The sequence below is a fragment of the Asparagus officinalis genome, chromosome 5, assembly GCF_001876935.1.
Source record: "Asparagus officinalis chromosome 5, Aspof.V1, whole genome shotgun sequence".
Lineage (NCBI taxonomy): Eukaryota > Viridiplantae > Streptophyta > Magnoliopsida > Asparagales > Asparagaceae > Asparagus > Asparagus officinalis.
Window position 1 is genome coordinate 23,378,967 of NC_033798.1, and position 13,635 is coordinate 23,392,601.

General features: G+C 39.3%; 1 protein-coding gene across 2 annotated transcripts in view; it reads left to right on the top strand.

The window, feature by feature from the left end:
• Positions 9,937-13,635, top strand: part of LOC109840158 (helicase SEN1) — a 31,150-nt gene continuing 27,451 nt past the window's right edge. For both annotated transcript variants that reach the window (XR_002246811.1, XM_020408689.1), the window contains exons 1-3: positions 9,937-10,314; positions 11,691-11,807; positions 11,899-11,981. Coding sequence is in view for 1 of the 2 variants with exons in the window: in XM_020408689.1 (XP_020264278.1) it covers positions 10,003-10,314; positions 11,691-11,807; positions 11,899-11,981 (512 nt within the window). In the remaining variant the exon portion in view is untranslated. The remainder of the gene's footprint in view (positions 10,315-11,690; positions 11,808-11,898; positions 11,982-13,635) is intronic.

Below are 13,635 nucleotides of genomic sequence, written 5' to 3' on the forward strand. Positions count from 1 at the left end.
GCTCATCTATAAAAGAAACGAGACTGAAACACTTTGGAGGGGGTATCTGTAGGAGTTAAAAATTACTTATAGGCCCCCACACACGGATCAAAACAGAGAGAAGATGATGAACATTGCTATTCGAGTTAGAGAAGCTCATTTGACAATGATAAACATATGAAGTGAGTCGACGGACCATGCGAACCAATGGAACTTCGGAATGATGGAAACACGAACTGATCGGGAGCCCGCGTCGCTTACGAAAGGTGAAACACTCCTCATGACCCATTTACTCCACATATAATTCAATTATGGGAGCTTGTTGCTCTCCTCGTTGGTTTTTCGACGCATTTTGGATCACGCGATTTTGTGGTCGGATGAGGAAAATACGGCGGAAACAGACAGAGCACGCCAAACCAAACCCCGAACCAAACCAAGACACTCATAGGTGTCTCGGCTTTGCCGAGACACCAATGAGTGTCTCGGCCACGCCAAGGTTTGGCTGAGACACCCATGAGTGTCTCAGCCACGCCGAGACACCCAAGACTGTCTGCAGACCCCGAAAATCATATTTTGGCAGTTTTGAGCTGTTTTTCGACCGTTAACCGTCCGGATTTATTTCAACTGATAAAATATTATCCAAGCACATGATAAAGTGGTTATGATTGAGGATAATAGGGAATCGGCCGTTCTTATCTAAAAACAGGAGTCCCAAAACCTATAAATACAGCCCCAGGGTCTTTATTTTTTCGGATCTGGAATTCTTGAGCGTCGGCGAAGCCCTGCAGAATTGAAGACTGAAGGAGCCATGAATTTCAGAAGAAAGGAGGAGATCGATTGAGTTCTTCAGCACAGGAAAGAAGATTTCGTCAGATCTGCAGTTCCCGTGTTCTCCCCTTAAGATTACCCCGTTGCGATGATATTAAGAAGAGTAGTTATCTCGCTGTTGCCGAGATAATTACTTCGGCTTCTTGGTCCTTCACGAATCGACGAAGCTTCGGATTTGATGTGATCGCTTGGTAGTCCACGGATATTGATGTCCCCGTCACATGCCAAAATCTCATGCAAGCAACGAAAGATCAATACCCGTTGCGTTGTTTGAAGAAAGTTTAATCTTTTTTGTTTTTATTGTGTAAAAGTTTTATAAAAAAGACTGATTTTTCTTGATTTTATTGTAGCGTTTGAAGTTGTAATGGACTCAGCATCAATGAATTCATCAACTTTCCACCCAAACAGCCTGAGCCTGAGCGCCAGTTCCCTGATTTTTGTTGTCTACTTGCTTTTGGCTTCTTTTGCCTCCACCAACGGCTTCATCCACGTCTCTATTCTCAAGATACCATGAAAATCGTCTATCCTAAAGCTCCCATGAGGGTCACTAAGCTCCCGAAGCGGAGAAGAAGCCCATATCAGGGCCACATGAGGTTGTTTATGTTGGCCTTCTTGTTTTGATGATGTTTAACAAACAATTTATTCCTAATGTTGTTTGTCTAGTATTTGTGTTTTCATATTTATTCTAGGCAAACAACGAGTTGGAGGTTGGATGGATTGCGCCATAACGATCATATTAAATGGAGGTTGGCGGATATAGTGGTTGAAGCAATGCAATTCAAGTTCAAGCTTCATCCGCAAGATTACCAAGTCAAGCTATTGAAGATCCAGATCAAGCTTGGGTAATTTAGTTTAGGTGTTATATTATGTGTGTTAAGTACGTTAAGCTCAATATCATATACACACATTTTATTGGTTTCCTTGTATATATATGTAGTCATATATATATACAACACAAGTTTTAGTTTTTATGTTTATAAATATGAAATTACATATTTCATATTTATTATTGTGATTTGGTTTAACTACTTAGATATGAAACAAATATATTTTCATAACTCATATGTTTCATTTTCTATTGTATTTGTGAAAATATTGTATTCTCAGTTTATGGACTTAATAACAATCATATACATCTTTTTATTAAGTCTACATAATCATTTTGTATTGTTTCAAAACATGGTTAAGCTAAAATGTCAAAACTCATATGTTCACATTTTCATGTTTTGGACTATTTTACAAAATAATGATTTTTCACAAATAGGAAATGTAATTTGGAAAATTCTTTTTGTAACATGTTCATTTACATGTTTACATACATTTCCTAAAGTTTTATTATTTTTGGACTTCATTTGTTATTTTTAACATATTTTTAAAAGTCTTAAAATCTGTTTCAAAACTGTCATTTCATATATCAGTTTGTCGACCGTGACGGTCGACTGTACGTAGTCCAGAGACTTTCGCGGTCGACCGCCGAACAGTCAAATCAGTTCCAACGGCTAGTTTCTATAGCTGTTCTTTGTGGGCTTTTTGGTCTTTTTCTTTGGGCTTTTGGCTGAGGTTTTTAGGAGGATATAAATACCCCATTGACCTTAGTTCTCATTGCCAATCCAAGAAGTTTTTAAACAAGTTTTAAAAGAGTTTAAGTTTGGTTTTAAGTTTGGTTTAAAGGCTGTTTGGTTTGTTTTTACAAAGAGGAGCTTACATCAGTTGTTGAGGAGTTCATCTTCAACATTTCATCATCCTCTCTTTGTATTTATAGAGAAGTTTTCTAACTCTTTTCTCTAGCAATTTCATTATTGATTTTCATACTATTATTATTGCTAGTTTGATATTTGAGTTAGATTTTATTTTTCTCATTGTTACACACACCCACATTGAGCTTATTGTATTTTTCATACATAGTATATTTGGGTTGGTGAGAGTTGTAACAATTGAGTGTGAGCTTTCATTGTGTTCTCATCCATATTAGAGAACAATCAATTATTATAATTGTGCCTTATTGTGAGAATCACTTTGTAATACACTTGTACACCGAGAGAAGTGTGTGGCGAGAGTCGGGGATCGTCCCAAGAGGAGTGGCGTCGGTTGACGAACCTAGGGAGAGGTTGTAACCGAGCACTTGAGGGAGACACGTCTAGTTCAACACTTGGGAGAGTATAGAGTGGGATTGCAAGAGTGGTGATTGTAAAGTTTTCGGTTAGCTAGAAAACCGAGTGTGAGGTGTAAACGTTGTTTGGGTAAGCGTAGAATGTTGTGCGCAGCGGAAATTTCGGCAGAGTTTTTGGTGCACAATAAGAGAGAAAGATCGATAAGAATTCTTGTTTCTCAAGGGAACAAGAATTTGAAGCCTAATATCCCATCAAAGTGGGATATTAGCTCTTTCTCTCATCAGCTCTAGGACTGCGCGTCGAGGGATCCTAATAACTATTACAATAGCCACAAACTCAAACAAACCAATTTTACGTGGTTCGGCAAACTGCCTACGTCCACGGGGCAAGGAGGGGGATCTACTAATAGAGGGAAATAGAATACAAATAGGGTTTACAATCTCTCAATCTAAACCCTCACACAATCTCTCAAACCCCTCACACAATTATCTCTCTCAAAAAGGGATTGTACAGAACCCTAGAACAATTGCATAAAAACCCCCACAAATCCCTAGAAGAGATAGCCGATTTTTCTTCTCTGCACTTCTGCCGCAGCCACCCCCTCAAATACACCATCCGAAAACCTAGAAGAACTAGGTATTTATAGCTGTAAAATATGTTTCGGGTGGGCCTGCTAAAGTGCGGATTTGTCTCCATTCACGTGGTTTCTTCACGTGTCCTCACGCGCTTTGATCACGAGACTCGGTTGTTGGCCCCCCCAACATCTCGTGTTCACAATTCTCCACCTCGGTGAAGTTTTTCCAAAACTGAGCCGACACCAACCAAACCAAATGTCTCACTTGTTGTGTCCAGTACACCGTGAAACAATTCACGACAACAGACTCAATCCATAACAAGTCGAGAACCCAAATGAGAATGCAAACACTCTCCAAATGTCAATATCAACTCATCAAATCGATATCACCCCCATCAAATAATCCAATCCGGCTGCATCATAAAGACTGCCTACGTATCCTCTTGCCCAAGGAATCAAGCTGAACGTAGTTCACCCAAATGGCCGCGAACGACCTCAATCCAATAGAAGAGTTCGCAACCCTTCTCTAATATCATCAACTCTGCAGCTGATAGCACCTCCGATGGCCTCAAACACCTCTACCTGAGGTGAACCAATGGTCATATCCAAACTGCATCTATCAGCTGCACTCGAGACAAAACCCAACTCATCATCTGCATCCGAATCCAAATGACTTCCACGCTGTGTCACCTCAGCTGGAATCCCAACCAATGCAGAATGACCTGGAGTATGTGGGAAAATCCCCACCCAATGTGGAGTAGCATCAGTCTCCACCCGCTGCGATACCTCTAAGGTCTGTCCAAAACTCTCCACCTGCTGAGAGTCAATTGGCTTCCTCATCGAAGCCTCAACCAAAGTGACACTACCAGACCTATCTTCCAATGGAGTTTTACCTCCAATCGTAACAGTTGGCAACTTTTTAATAGGATGACTCAAATATATCGAAGCCTCAGTCCAGAACCTCTTCTGCAAACCATTGCTCGACCACAAACACCGATCCTCCTCCAGCAAGGCATGGTTCTCCAAATTTGTCACTCTATCTAGTTGCCCCAAGATTTCCTTTCTAACGAAGTGACTCGCAATGCCGTGAGCTCGGCTCCAATACAAAAATAGGTCCATCTTGTACCTCCCACCAGAATGGAGTACCTTCACCTTTCTGTCTATCACACACTTCTTCAAACTGTTAGAGACTACTAGGACTTTATCCATCGGGGATTTAGTTGCAACCCAAACACGCCTAGAACAGCCACCAACAAAAGAAACCAAACGCCTATTACCTCCTAATGATGCTCCCTTGGAAGGCCCCCAAACATCCACGTGAACTCCTCCAGGACGACCCTTAACTCGGTGAATAGAGGTATCAAACTTTACCTCGGTCTTCTTGCTCACATCAACATGTTCACTGGACTTTAAATTGCAGGTCTTTACACCCTCTTTCAATCTATGCGAGGAATCAATACTGGAATGACCAAGCCCTAAATGTTGCAGTCTAGTCGAATCAACAGAAGTCGTCAGCTCTCCACCTGCCACTATACCTCCAGTCAAGTAATACAGGTTATTTCTCCTGACGCCCTTCATCAAAATACGAGAGTCTCTCGCAATCTCGAGAACCATGTCATCAACACGAACCTTCAGACCCTCTCCAACCAAAGCTCCAATCGAGATCAAGTTCTTCCTCAAAGAAGGAACATATCTCACATCGTTTAACTCTCTAACAGTCCCGTCAAACATCTTTATGCGAATTCTTCCTATCCCAAGGATCTGGAGAACCATGTCCTTAACACGAACCTTCAGACCCTCTCCAACCAAAGCTCCAATCGAGATCAAGTTCTTCCTCAAAGAAGGAACATATCTCACATCATTTAGCTCCCTAACAGTCCCGTCAAACATTTTTATGTGAATTATTCCTATCCCAAGGATCTGGCATGCACGATTATCAGCCATGTACACCACACCACTATCCACCAGCTTCTCAAAACTGGAGAACCATTCCCTTCTAGGGCACACATGATAGGTCGCACCACTATCTAACATCCATTCAGATTCCTCCGAATAGCTATCTGTAAGACTGATAGAAAGCGAATAAATAGAAGAGTCAGAATTATTACCATCCGATACGATGTTTGCTTCTGATGATGGTTGCTTCCCTTTTCTCTTCTGCTTATTCTTCATCCATTCGTCGAGCTTTGGGCAGTCTTTCTTCCAATGACCAGTCTCCTTGCACCAAGCACACTGATCTTTTCCTACTCTAGACTGTGACTTCCAATTCTTTCGGTTTGGACCCTTCCCTCTTGCGACCAACGCCTCCGCTACCGGCTCAACTGAAGCCTCCTTATCCTTCTTTCGAAGCTGATAATTCACAAGTGCAGCGGTGACCTCACTATACGAAAGTGATGCCTTCCCATTAATCAGAGTAAGAACGAAGGTCTCATATTCCTCGTCGGGCAAGGAACTCAACAACAGCAACGCCTTGTCCTCATCTTCAATCTTGACATCCACATTCGCCAAATCCGCAAGAAGCTTTGTGTAGTGGTTCATGTGATCTCTAATGGAGGTTCCCTTCTTCAACTGGAAACGATAAAGTCTCCTCTTCAAATGCAAGCGATTTTCCACACTCTTGGTCAAATACTTGCTTTCGAGAATCTCCCAAATCTTCTTCGCAGAAGTCTCATTCATCACATCATATTTTAGATCTTGAGTCAAACAAGACCTAATCACACCACACGCCGTTCGATTCATCTTTTTCCAAACCTTCTCTTCAATCTCATCTGGCTTGCCATCTAACTCCAAGGTATCCTCCAAATTCTGCGCGTTCAGCGCATCCAAAACCTCGCATCTCCATAATCCAAAATTATTTGTGCCATTAAACTTCTCCACATCTATCTTCATAGAGTGGATATTCAAACTCTGAATGGTCTTCGCGCCAGAAGAACCACCCTCGACACCCGAAGCACCTTCTTTCCCCGATATCTTATGCACCAACGAACAAAGAATAGATCCAAAACTGAAAGATAGAGTCTTTACCAAAAGATCCCATCTTTATCACCAAACGAAGCCCTAGACGAGCCTCCAAATTGATCTACTCCTCTAAATAGCCCAAGCGTAGCCCGAGCTCTGATACCACTTGTTGTGCGCAGCGGAAATTTCGGCAGAGTTTCTAAACGAGTCGGTGAGTGATGAGAGAAGAAAACCAAACCAAATCAAGAGTGCAATTCACCAAAATACGACACAAATCAAACCAAACACAATCTTCCTCTCGTCAGCTCTAGGACTGCGCGTCGAGGGATCCTAAAAACTATTACAATGGCCACAAACTCAAACAACTAATTTTACGTGGTTCGGCAAACTGCCTACGTCCACGGGGCAAGGAGGGGGATCTACTAATAGAGTGAAAGAGAATACAAATAGGGTTTACAATCTCTCAATCTAAACCCTCACACAATCTCTCAAACCCCTCACACAATTATCTCTCTCAAAAAGGGGATGTACAGAACCCTAGAACAACTGCACAAAAAACCCCACAAATCCCTAGAAGAGATAGCCGGTTTTTCTTCTCTGCACTTCTGCCGCAGCCACCCCCTCAAATGCACCATCCGAAAACCTAGAAGAACTAGGTATTTATAGCTGTAAAATATGTTTCGGGTGGGCCTGCTAAAGTGCGGATTTGTCTCCATTCACGTGGTTTCTTCATGTGTCCTCACGCGCTTTGATCACGAGACTCGGTTGTTGGTCCCCCCCAACATCTCGTGTTCACATAGAAAACCCAGTTGTGTTAGTGGATTTCTTCCTGGGAGTGGGGAGCGGAGACGTAGGACGGAAGGTCCGAACTCCGTGATCATTTGATTGTGTTTGAGTGTGCTTTGGCGTTCATTTATATTTGTGCTCATTGCTCATATCGCCTTTGACGTCTCATTATCTAGCTTGTCCACTACATTGTTTACGTTTGTTTATGTTACCCTTGTGTTTATATATCCCTGCATATATTTCATCATATACCTCTTTGCTAGGATATATCTCTTTGAACATATTGCATATTCTTGCTCATATCATATTGTATATCTATCTTGCAAAAATAACTTGTTAATTAATTTTAATTGGCATAAATCGGATTAGATTAGCATAAGACCCTAATCACCCCCCTTCTAGGGTCTAACAGTTTATTCTGGGGCCTTGACACATTTTTTCTAATAAATTAACAAATTTAAACAATGGAGAGTAATATTTTAAAAAAATTATGGCAGGGGAGATCGAGGGGAAATAATTATTTCCTTGAAACGAACAAAAGAGAGGGCCTATCTACATATTTCACCTAATCTCCCGCCTTTCCTGAAGTCTAGCGGGATTCTGTCATCGCCGCAGGGACAAATTTGTCTTTTCGAGCCCTTACCTATTTATCAATCCGTCACATTTCCGCACACCCTCTCTCTCTCTCTCTCTTCCCAAATCCCTCGACTCGAATACGCGAGGGGGGCAAAGGAGATACCATCACTAACAACTAATAAGGAAACGAAACCCTAATCCGATTGCATCGTCCGATTCGCTAGGGTTTTGAAGATTCGAGAAGCCCTGATATTTCTTCGTCCATCCGTTCCCCGATGGAAAGGGGGGAGCTTGAACGGAGAAAGCTCTTGGATCGATGGCGGATGATTCAGGAAGAGCTCGAGGACGACGACCCGTCGCCGATCAAGCACCAGAGGCTCCGCAGGGCGAAGGAGCAATGGTTTGATTCTGATCCCCCTCTCCCTTTGCTTCGCTGTGATGTTAATTTACGACATTTTTTGATCTTTTTCATTCCAGTACTTAGTGCACTTTTTTTGTGGCGAATTTTGAGAGATTGTTGCTGATAATACTCACATTAGACTGCTTATTGCGGTGCCGCTTTGTTGGAGTCCATATAGTACCACATTGATGATTGACTAAATGGGGAGCCGGTTGTGGGTTTATAAGAGTTTGAGCTCTCCTAGGCCTCGAAGAAATGGCATAAGACCCAATCCCACCTTTCCGGTTGCAAGCGAGCTTGTGGGTGGTGACTCTGCATTGCGACGTTTGCCCTGTGACTAGTCCACTGCAAAGCCAGGGGGGTGACAACAGGATTGCACCGGGATTGCGGAAGTGAGATGTTATGTTAGCTCCATTTGGTCCCACATTGATTTAAAGGGGTGTCATTGCAGATTTACGAGGGATTTGAGTTCCCTCCCTCTATGGCTAGTTTTCAGTGGCAAATTCTCCTTGGTCTCTTATATTACCTTGTAAAATTGTCAGGACTTCTATTGTTTGTCAATTGGGTCAGCTATGGAATTTATTGTCCATAGAACTCATAATGGGGCTACCAGTGTTTAACCTTTTACATCTTATAGTATAATATAATCAGTTCCTTTATTCGTTATAGTTCTAATTCATGCTTTCTAAATTTTCTACTATTGTTTTTTTTTCGGTGGAAAGCTTTGTGGTCAATGAATTGAGAATGAGATTGTTTTTTGGTAAAAGTTTTGGTAAAAGATATAACTAACTTTATTCTGTTCATAAGTTAACCATAAGTTAAAGATTTGCTTCAGTAATCTTGTAACGTGCTGTTCCTTTTATTCAAATAAAATTTACATCAAATTGAGAAAACGATTGGTCCTATTGCTGTTCTGATGTGATAACGGAATGATCGTCACATAATTAATTATTAGAATTTTGTTATGCCACATATGTTGTGTGCAATATAGATTTCATTAGTGTAGCTTTTGTTGGGTGCAACCAGATAGCCTTGAGGCCAAACTTAAGAACAAATGAAATTTAATTCATTCAAATACTATAGTTGAAAATTTGGTTACATTTATCAGTCGGATTAAAATCAGTACAACTTTTTGTAAAAAAAAAACAAAGTATTTTTAAGTTGTGAATTGCTAATACATGAATACGTCCAAAAACTGTGATTCATGTGAAGAACCAAGAAAAGAAGAATAAGGTTGACATAAGCTTGCTTAATATGTCAGGAGCATCTGAGAAATGAATTGGTTATAAGAACTCCCCATAGGAAAAGAACAGAAGAAAAATATTTTGACAGATCCTTAATCACATTATTAGATGACTCTTATGTACTTATAAGAGTTATCTAATCTTAGGCCAGCCCCGTATCCTTTACTTGCCCAATAGGGATTACAATCTCCATTTTCTTAAGATATGGATGGTTATGGAATTGAGCAATAACTGAACTTCTGTTAGATATCTGAAATTCCGATAGATATTGAATATATATGAACAAATTGTATTATTGACAATTTACTTAAATTATGTTGGATCTAACATTTATTATTGTTAGCTTTCATAAAAGTTGTGAAGCCTACAAGACATCACGGGTAGAGAGAAACGTGAATCTGGATGTTTCATTTAGATGTCTTTGAGCTCTGTGCTTACCTGTTCTGTAATTATAAGCTATATAGTTATCCTTCCTTTTTTAATTCCTTTCAGTTTTTGGTTGATTTGCCAACTGATGATCATATTTGGTGCGGCTTTTCGGGTGTAATGGGACCCCTGCTGGAGACCTTCCACAGCTATTTCGACGACAAGCATATCGACTCACCTCTCAAACTCATATGGAAGAGAGTTTCTCGGGAAATGGGACAGTGTGCACAGTGTATATGCCAGCACCATCAAGCTCAGGAGGGTTACAATGCTGAATACGAATCAGATACCATAGATCCTCTTCTCAAAGTGCTGCAATGCCTTGATGAAGAAAGGGTAACTGATCATCTGAAAGAAATAAATGCATGGCTTAGGCGGAGAGAATATGACCCTGAATGTCACAGTGCAGAAGTTGTTAGTGTAATGTTTGAAGTAGGTCATCATTTCCTGAGCTTTTAATGTAACTCTTTAGTCTTCACTAGTTGACTTTCTTTATATTTAAGATCCTATTCTGCTTGAATAACTTTGGGAGACATCAAGCTCACGTCATTTCAAAAATAAATAATTTGGTAGAAGATGTTGGGACTAATATGATTAGGAATTTCACTATTATTAATTAATTTAACGCATTGAATTTCATGTTTCATGTTATCTTTAACAGTTAGTTTCCTCTTTATTACTTGTTTCTTTGTCTATTTTATCATCATCTGAGCATTTTACTTTGCCCATCAAATTAGAGTTAGGTATTGGTGCAAGGAACACACTCTACAAATATACTAAATGCAATAAAAAAAGTACATGAATGATTATGCAGTGTCCTAGCTTAAGTAGACAGATGCATAAGTTTCCTAGAGTCTGTGGATGCTTTACATAAGATTCCCAAAAATATGTTCTAAAAATTAATATGCAAATATAAATGAGATGACAAATAAACACAGAAGAACCATAGGCAATTGTGACTTGTGAGTTAATAATCATTGATTACACTAAGTATAGAAACATAAATAAGCTCATTCAAAACAACTAAACCTGACAAATAGACTCAAGTCCAAAACTAAACCAAAACAACTAATCTCAATCAACTAGACTCAAATAAGATGACCAAGCCTAAATTAAATTAACTCTCCTTTCTCCAATATCCTGTAGAATAGGTCTCCACGTCATGATCCCATGAACTATCCATGTGCACTATCTTCTCGACTTTCGCTTGTTTATTATCATGTCTGATGGTCAGACATGCCAAATGCTGCTTCCATCATTACTAGTTCTTCCCCTCTCTTAGTTTAGAGCAATTGGGAGCTTGATCCCATTTTGTTGTTTGGGTTATATTGTGCCCTAAAGCAAACTATGATTGAATTTCTGAAGCAAATCATATTGTCTACATCTCTGTCTAAAATATTCACTGCCCAGGGGAATTTTGAAACTTATTCTTTTTTAATGAGATAAAAACTGCATGCCCTTAGCTCTCTTGTTGATGTTCTTTGTTGTAATTCTCTTGTGGACTTACATTTCCCAGGAATTTGGGAGTAATCCACAGGGTTTTGATGGTCAAGTTGACAATAAGTCATGAAAGTTAGTTTGTTCTTGTGCCGAGATGTTTTGACCTTGAGCTGTGCTCCATGATTAACCCCATTTTGATGGGAAAATGGCTTATAATGGTGCTTTGATGTAGTTTAGATTCCTAGTGTATACTCTCAGCATGTTATTTATTTAGTTCATCTTCTGGAAATGACCTCATAAAATTACATTTCTAACTCTTTTTGCTCATATTATTAGGACTAAGATTTGAATATTCTTACTCATAACAGGTATTGATGTTTCCTACGTTGTTAGATGACCAACTTTTGGTAAACGAGTTTCAATTCTTCATTGAAGAAATTGAGAAATCTCATGATGTGAATCTTGCTGGAAGTCAACAGTATCCAGTAAATCTTTTTCTTATTCTGCTGCATATTAGTCTGACTACAGTCATTGTTGATATTGCTTTCTCATGAGTGTTGTTTGTAAATTTTATAGGGAGTATATGCTTTACTCTTTTTTAAGAGTGGAAGGGCGCGTGCAATTGGGCTTCGTTTAGCTGGATACATGGGGAAGCTGAGGTAATTTTTTTCCCTTCCACATTTCATGTGCAGCTAAATTATTGCTGTGCTGAATGAATAAATATTTTGTTCAAGGGTCTTACTCAAGCTGAACATAGACTACAGAAAACTGTTCTTGATTTTCCCCTATTCATACTCCTATTCTGTATGGTGGCCTCTTATGCGTCGAGGAAAATGAGCCTCATACTGTCAACTCTGTGCTATATCTATAAAAGCATGATATCCTGTCAATTTTGTGCAGTTGTTCAAATTTAGAACCACCATACTGATTTATTGAGTCTAAATCACTTGAGAAATCATGTGAGCTTAAATATATGATGTAATTAAGAACCACTGCTTCACTTTCCACCATCATTTAGAGAGGCGATCCAGCACTTATTTTTGGCTGTACGTCAGACAGTTATTCATGCTGTCTTATAGGTCCCGTGAGGTTAACTGCATTATAATTTGAGAATCTGAAGGCATATTCTATCAGATAATGAAAAGAATGCATGCTCTATCTTAAATCTAAGAATCTGAAGCATACAAAAAACTACAATCCTCAATCTTAAGCTCCACATTCCAGTGCATATCCCAAAAAAATCTATGTTATATATTTATAATAAAAGAAACTCATAAATTTTATAATTTAAAATTTCTTCACTGTTTCAAGTAATTTTCAGACCTAAATAAGCAATCTAGATTATATCAGAAACTTGAGAATGGAACTCCCACCAAGTCCCACCTGAAAAATCCTGGTCCCAGTTCGACATTATTACATTTCACACTAATTAAACTTCACATCAGACTACAATAACAAGCCATCACAAGCATAGTACAACCAGCTTCTGGTCTGACATGTAATTTGTAACACCTATTAATTTAACCAGAGTATTCCATTTCTTTATAAACTTTGTTACTGTAACACCAAGATCCTAACTCCTAAGTGACCAACATCGATCTCTATCTTTGAGCTCATTCCAATGGAAATTAACATTTCTTTTTTCACCATGACTATCCATGAAATAAGAGTTGTCTGTTCTACATGTGGCCTGATGAAATATTATGGCCAATGGAATTTGATATTTTTTGTAGGTGACATATTAATGTAGTTGGATAATATAATTTGACCATGTTCATGTTTCCTGCCCTATACTAACATCGATGGCTCTTGGTTAAATTGGCAAGTCATATCTGTGTCCTTGTTAGTAACATGGCATTTTCTCTTCCTATGATTCACTATTGTAGGATGTGGTAGACCAACTTTCATCCGATGTTCAGCTTATGGTAGGATCAAGCACTCCAATGTAGCAACTCCTCCACGTCTATTGAAGAAAATTGATTGAAAATCTTGATAGCGTAGTGGAAAAAAAATTTATAGCTGAATAAGAGGGAAAACAAAGAAACTATTGGATTTGTCTGTTAGAGTTGGTATGGACAGCTGAGGAACAAAGTGAGGCTATAATAAGTACATACTATGATAGCTTCCTCCTTCGTTATCCCCATCAGTTTTTTCTTGGATGATTTTATGTCAGAAACAAAATTTTGTGATTGATGTAATCTCTAAAAAATGATTGCTTTAGAAATTAAAAATGAACAAGAAAAAAGATAACAGACATAAGAAAAGCCAAGAAGATTTCTTTCTTTCTATTTTTTTGTTTGGGGGGGGGGGGGG